Source organism: Neomonachus schauinslandi, chromosome X (genome assembly GCF_002201575.2).
Source record: "Neomonachus schauinslandi chromosome X, ASM220157v2, whole genome shotgun sequence".
NCBI lineage: Eukaryota > Metazoa > Chordata > Mammalia > Carnivora > Phocidae > Neomonachus > Neomonachus schauinslandi.
In genome coordinates, this window is record NC_058419.1 from 101049963 (window position 1) to 101056959 (window position 6997).

A 6997-nucleotide genomic window follows, 5' to 3' on the forward strand; every position below is an offset into this window, starting at 1 on the left:
GTACCGCTGCTGCTTTTGCGGTGAAGACCACCCTCGCCAAGGCAGCATCCTTTACAGCTTGCTCACGAGCGCGAAGCAGACGCACGTGGCGCCACAAGCGCCCGAGGCGCGGCCGGGGGGCGCGTGGTGGGACCGCTCCTACAGCGCGCAGGGCCTGGGGGGCAGACGGCAGCTGCCGGGCGGGCCGGCAGTGGCCCTCCCGTACCGCTGCGGCTTTTGCGGGCAAGACCACCCGAGCCCGGGCAGCCTTCTCCACCACTTGCCCACGAGCGCAAAGCAGGCACACGGGGCTCCCGAGGCGCAGCCCGCGGCCCCTTGGTGGGGCCCCCCGTGTGGCGCGCAGCGGCGGGTGGCCCTCAAGAGTCCACAGGTGGTCTGCGAGGCAGCCTCGGCCGGCCTGCTGAAGACGCTGCGCTTTGTCAAGTACTTACCCTGCTTCCAGGTGCTCCCTCTGGACCAGCAGCTGGTGCTGGTGCGCAACTGCTGGGCGCCGCTGCTCATGCTCGAGCTGGCCCAGGACCGCTTGAACTTTGAGACGGTAGACACCTCGGAGCCCAGCGTGCTGCAGAAGATCCTCACCACCAGGCGGCGGGAGACCGCGGGCGACGAGCCGTCGCCTCTGCAGCCGCTGCAGCTGCAGCCGCTGTCGCTGCAGCTGCAGCCGCCGCCGCCGCCGTTGGTATCGCCGCCCGAGGCCGGGCGTTTGCCTTCGGCCGCTGAAGTCCAAGCCATCAAGTGCTTCCTTGCCAAGTGCTGGAGCCTGAACATCAGTACCAAGGAGTACGCCTACCTCAAGGGGACCGTGCTCTTTAACCCGGGTAAGGGCGCGGCCTCGGGCGCAGGCTTTTCTCTGTTCAGAAAAAACCCTGGGCAGTGCCTACCCGAAGGCGCAGGCACTGAAGAGTTCTCGGTGGTCGGGGGAGTGTCGGGGCACCGGCGAAGAATCCCGCGTAACTCCGCAGAGTTGGGGGAACTCCAGAAAGCACTCCTCGTGGGTGGGCTGCTGCCAGACACTCAGCAGAGCGCAGGGGGATTGTTTGTTGAGGTTTACTGCTTCTCTCTCTACCTCTTTCTGTTACTAAGGAAAAGTTTGTGCCATCGAGGCACGGGGCTGATCCTTCTCCTCTAGTCTTTTGAATCCAGTAGTATAGCTATAAAAAAAAGTTGGTGTTCACTGCAAATTCTGCAACTTGTCTTTCTGAGATGCAGTTCTGAAATTTACTAGAACCTTTTTGTTGGAGGAAATCTATTCAGGCTGGTAAGAAAGGAAACATTTGTTAAGGAGTCCTAGATCACCCCCCCCTCCCAGGGGGGACACTGTCATGCAGGACACTGGACTTAGCCTTTCGTGGGTCTCCCTCTGAAAGATCATGTTTATGGTCCTAAGCAGCTGGACTATGTCATCCTCCGAGTGTCTGTATCAGGGTACCAAGGGGGCAGGGAAAAAACACTAGGGACTGCGAGCGGGAGCACTGTCTGTTAGAGCTTGCAGAGACCCTAGGGACCTCCTAATCAAGCCCCTCTGCCCTTCACCCTTACTCCACCCCATTTCCAGATTAGGGAGCCTAGTCCCAAATGACTTTACTCCATAGTAATGGCCAGTGAGTCATGGAGCATGGCTCTCCTGGCCCCCAGGGGATGTCTGCGGCAACACACTTCCAGGCTGGCTGTTAGGTGCTGGACTCTGTGCCAGAGTCCAACCAAATCGTGAGAGAACATCTCTGTGGACCACCCAGCACTTTTTCTTGAGTATGTCCCATTACTAGAGTTGTCTTTGACCAGAATCCTTCCAAAAGGGTCACAAGCGGGCACAAAGTTTCCAGGCAGCTTGAGTTGGGATAGTTTGTATAATGCTCCCTCCACACCTTCTTTTCCCTAACACCAGAAGTCTCTGGTTATGTCCCTGCCTGCTGCCTAGCATTTTTTGAAAGGGTAGAGAGCAATATTTAATAGGATGATATTTCACTCAGAACTCACATTTCAAGACCTAGAGCCTTCAGCTCATCCCAGCGATCACTGTAAGTCAACTTTTGCTTATATCCTTGTTTTCCAAACTTGCCTGTCCATAGAGGGAGGGGGGCACTTGTTCAAAGTCTTACCAGGCTCCTCCTTGGAGGTTCTGATACGGTAGCTGTGGTCCAGGGTCTGTAAATCTGCATTTGTAGTAAGTGTCCAAGGTGGTTCTTAAGATCATTTGGAATACATGTCTTGCTCTTTCAGCCAGTGTTCTTAAACATCTCCCTTGGGCCTTGTTCTGTTGGAATACAAAACAAAGGCTGGGGCTCAGCTTCCAGAACTTTACATTCCACTAGTTTGCTTCTTTCCCTCCACCCTGCTTAGCATACTTTGGTCACACACATGCATCTCCCTTATTCTCACTCTCTGCTTCTCTGAATCCTCTCACTGTGAATTTAATCAACTAAACTGAGTGTATTTTAAACACAAATGCACCTGCTAAGCGTGTAGCCTTTCTTTGATGTTTATCCTTTTGTTGTGTATCTTCTGATCTTTATGTGTAAACATTTTTTTTTTTTTATTGTGGAGTCATCTCTCCACATTTTCTCTTTCCCGAATTTACTTTATGGGCCTGCCTTTTACCAGGGGATTGGAGGGGGGCAATGGAAAAGGAGGGTATGTTTTGAAAGCAGAGGAAAGGGACAGGGAGTTCACAAGAGGACATTTTAAGGAGCCATGAATCCAGACTAGAGGAACTTCAAATTCCTGGTGGAGATTGATGCAAGCCTCCTCTTCCCCTCATCAATGGAATTCAAACGATAAAATGGGGTCTCAAGTCTGGATAATGACTGTAGGTAGTAGGGGATTGTTAATGTGTGGAGCTGGGTAATCAGAAATGGAATATGGAGCACAGATGTAGCCTAATTTCCTTCTCCTCTTATTAGACCTATTTGCCTATGATAGGAATGACTCGCCTGTTACCATTACTATTTTTTAAAGAATGTAGGCTGGTCCTGCTACTTTGTTGGTCACCGTGGTGCTTTTAAAATACTTTACTGCTGGATTCTGTAGGAAAGGGAAGGAAAACGATTGCCATCATCACTGACATCACTTAAGCAGCACTGTACAATTGGTAATTGTTTAAATACAAGTTAAAGAACTTTACAGTAGTATTACTGTCCTGCAGGATCAAAGAACTTTTAAAAGCAGCCTCCCCTTAACACCGTCTTTATAAAACTTACAGGCACATTATGTTTCCTACATTGTATTTCATTCACTTTTAGTAGGGTTATCACATAATACTGCAAGAAGGTCAGGCATTCCTTGTTTGAAAAGTTACTTTTGAACCATGTTGAAATTGATGATGTTTACAGGTTTACTTTTTAACACCTGTAAGACAGTGCTTTTAAAGACCTCTTTAGTATTTTTTAAAAGATGCTTTTGCAATATTTATTAAAATCAGTTTCTAAAAAAATTCTTCCCCAATACAGAAACCATGGTACAATGAGCTAAATGGCCAGTGTTATCTCTTAAATTACTCTGGAACTCAAAACTAAAATCAGCCTGTCGGCAGACAGTTATAATGAGACTCATGAGTCACTGCGGCTGTGAAGTTTGCCCTCATCAGCTGGGCAATCATGGTATTGGTGGGAAATTCAAGGGAGGATGGTGAAATATTTGTCATCTGGCAAAACCTGTAGTCATTCTACAATGGCCTGTTTCCCATAGGTAAAAGGTCAAGTGCTCACTTCTTGAAATAATCTTAATGTCTTCCTATTTCTACAGTGAACTGGAGCCGTAATTCATTAAATGATACTCTACTGTCACAGTGAATAAATGTGCATGTGCTGGCTCAGGGCCAGCAGTTTTTACATGTGAGGATACAAACACAGTGACTATAAAATGACTAGATGATATTTCATTCTCAGACAGAAGCATTGCTTCTGAAAACTTAGAACCGGTTTGGCATTTTGTCCTTGTTCCAGAAAGCCCTTTTAAGCAGGGAGCTTGAACTCTTGTTTAATGTGGGAAGGGGCAGAAATGGACATATCTAAATGAGCTAAGGATGCCGAGTGAGCTGTTCGCAATAAAGAGACTCTTCTCCCTTTTTCTCCTCCAGACCTGCCAGGTCTTCAGTGCGTGAAGTACATTCAGGGACTTCAGTGGGGAACTCAGCAGATCCTCATGGACCACATCAGGATGACACACAGGAGGCAGGAGGCCAGGTTCGCCGAACTGAACAGTGCCCTCTTCCTGCTGAGATTCATCAATGCCAGTGTCATCGTGGAACTGTTCTTCAGGCCCGTCATTGGTTCCGTCAGCATGGATGATATGATCCTGGAGATGCTCTGTGCGAGGTCATGAAGGCGTGGGGGCCACACAGGTGCAGTTGACCATGTAAGAAAAAGGAGTCACAGGCAGAAGAGTGTTTTAAAAAAATGACAAATAAAGTTTCTTATTTTTATATGCTTACTTTTGTGTTCAATTAAAGAAGAACTTTAGTGGTAGACAATTAGCAAATCCTCTGATCCGTAGTTTCATGGTGGAGAAATATGTGCCAGCAGGTAACACATCTCTGTACACGTCCAAGGAAAGAGCAGATGACTGCTCTAATAAGCTATTATCAGACCTTTAGTGACTCTCCACTGAACCTGCTAAAATCACGTTTGTAATATTAAATTATAATAAATGTTATGATATTGACTATTAACTAGATTGTAAAAAATTTTAGAGCTTAAGCAAGGCTTCAAAAAATATAAAAAACCTAGTAAACATAAACAGACATTAAGTTATCTTTGTAAGTGGCATCAGGACATTTAATATTATTGCATGCCAGGATTGGCGAGGGTTGACTTGGCTCTGTCTTCACTTCTACTTCCCGTATGGAAGACGGTCCTTGGAGCAACTGGAGTTAAGTGGCAATCTTTGATCACAGAAACACCTGAAAGCCAGATTTTTCAGAAATTTAGTCTGAGACTTGATACAATAAATAAAGTTCAACAAGCAGCTTCTATAAAGGGGCATTGTAGTTGGAGAAAGCTCAACATTGTTATAAACTCCTAGTGGTATCTCAGCCTTAAGATACATATGTAACTATCACATTGAAGAGGCATCCTATAAAATCATAAAGTGACTTTATTGTTGACTCTTGCTGCCCCAGTACATGTAATCTGTAGAACCAGTTCTTCCTTCTCCCTGGATAAAGCTTAAGGCACTAAATGTTTATTCACTTATAGGTAAGAAATTGCCCATTAGTGATTAATACATCTAAGCCCAGGGTAGTAACCCAAAGCAGGCAGTCTTCAACTTACGTGCAGACCCCTTTGGCAGCCTGGTAAATGCCTGGACGTCTGAGAATCAAGGCTCTCAGAATAATGCAGCAAATAAAATACTCAGAATTATAAAGGATATGAACTATGTCAAAATATAACAGTAAAAATGTCAAATTTTAAAAACAGTTTAAAATGTATAATGTATATGCTTCCTTATCAATACATTAAGTAAACTGGTGGCAGGTGCAGTCATCAATATAATTGAAATTTCAAAATAATCTACAACATCTACAGTACGATAAGAAAATGCAACATTTCCATTGGTGACTGTATTGGGAGACCCCCAAGGTCACCACCCCATTCAGATTTGCTAGAAGCTCTCACGGACACAGCATACAGTTGTGTTCAGGGCTAAGACTTGTTATAGTGATGTGGTAAGGATACATAGCCTGATCATAAGGGGGAAAAGCACAGGCAGCGTCTGGAGGAATCCATGTGTCCATGCGCAAGCCGCTATTTGCTCTCCCCCTCCCATGAGGGATCATGCAGAGCACACATTCTTCCTCAGCAAAGAAAATGCAGCAACATGTACGTGATATTTCTGCCCAGGGAGGTTGAGACTCAGAGTGCAGGCTTTTAATTGGGGGCTGCTCACATAGACACCTTTCACCACCCCCGTACCAAAATTCCAAACACAGAGAAAGAAAGCAAATGCTCGGTATAAACCCCACTGTTTTCACATTCTAGGCCCAGTGAGTCACTCTTACGAGTTAGGGAAAGGCAGGAACACTCCCCAAAGGAAGGTTCCCAGATGTCAGCCAAGGGTTGGCCTTGCAAGGAGGCCGTTCTAATGATAGCTGTCTCACTCTTGCTATGCTAACTCGTCTGCATAACCCACTCGCTTGGCCCATGGCCAAGGAGTCTTTACAGACCTTTCAGAAGGACTCCACCCAACAGGCTGAGGCCAACCTACGGTATTGATCTCACATCTACCTTTTGGGGGTTCTGGACTTAGCCAGTTAAAACACAGACCATGAGCCATAAAGCTCTGTCTTACAAAGCCAGGTGGCTTCCTTCATCACTTCCTGTATGAACCTTTTCGTTTTGTTTTAATCTGGCCTGAGGGATCAGTTCTGGCCCAGCACAGCCTGGCAAGTAAGATGAAGCTGTCCCCAAGCCTTCCAGGGGCTGAGGCAGTGTATGATGGTTAGGGCACACATCCAAGAAATACAGTCCCCGAAGGTACATGTGTCCCCAGACGCACAGAGTTTACAAAGTTCGGGCACCCCACGCAGGCCAGGCGTTGGTCATGCACTACACGCCAACGGGGCCCCCAGTGTGGCTTCCCTGTGTGGTTCCTCCCGCCCCAGGGTTCTCAGTGGTGCCCTGCAGACGAAGTGCCTGAGGCGGTCAGTTCCGAGGAGCTCTGTCAGCAACGCTACTCCGTGGCCTGCTCGTGGAGGCGCTCTGCGGGGACCGGGCAGGAGCCCCAGCTCTGCGGCACACTGTCGCATGCGGCCTGGGCTTGGCCGTCCTCTGAAGAGCTCAGGCACAGGCAGCACGCTTTTCCTTCAGGAAGAGGGAAAAGCTTCGGGGAGCAGTTCTGGAAAACCAAGATCATGAAGACCCCCCCACCCCGTGCCTCCCCATATACCCAGGTTTTGTTGTTGCAACATCAGTGTGTCCCACTCACTAATCCTAGCTTTACTATTTCTCCTAATCATTTTTTTCCCCAGACATTTCATCTGGAAGGGTTGTGTGCGAGAGGG

At 47.6% G+C, this 6997-nt stretch overlaps 1 protein-coding gene across 1 annotated transcript in view; it reads left to right on the forward strand.

Annotated features, from left to right (window-relative positions):
• NR0B1 (nuclear receptor subfamily 0 group B member 1) overlaps positions 1-4391 on the forward strand; it is a 4850-nt gene extending 459 nt beyond the window's left edge. The window contains exons 2-3 of the mRNA XM_044911864.1: positions 1-818; positions 4076-4391. The exon at positions 1-818 is cut by the window's left edge and continues 30 nt beyond it. Coding sequence (XP_044767799.1) covers positions 1-818; positions 4076-4320 — 1063 coding nt within the window. The 3' untranslated portion in view covers positions 4321-4391. The remainder of the gene's footprint in view (positions 819-4075) is intronic.
• The last annotated feature ends 2606 nt before the right edge of the window (positions 4392-6997 follow it).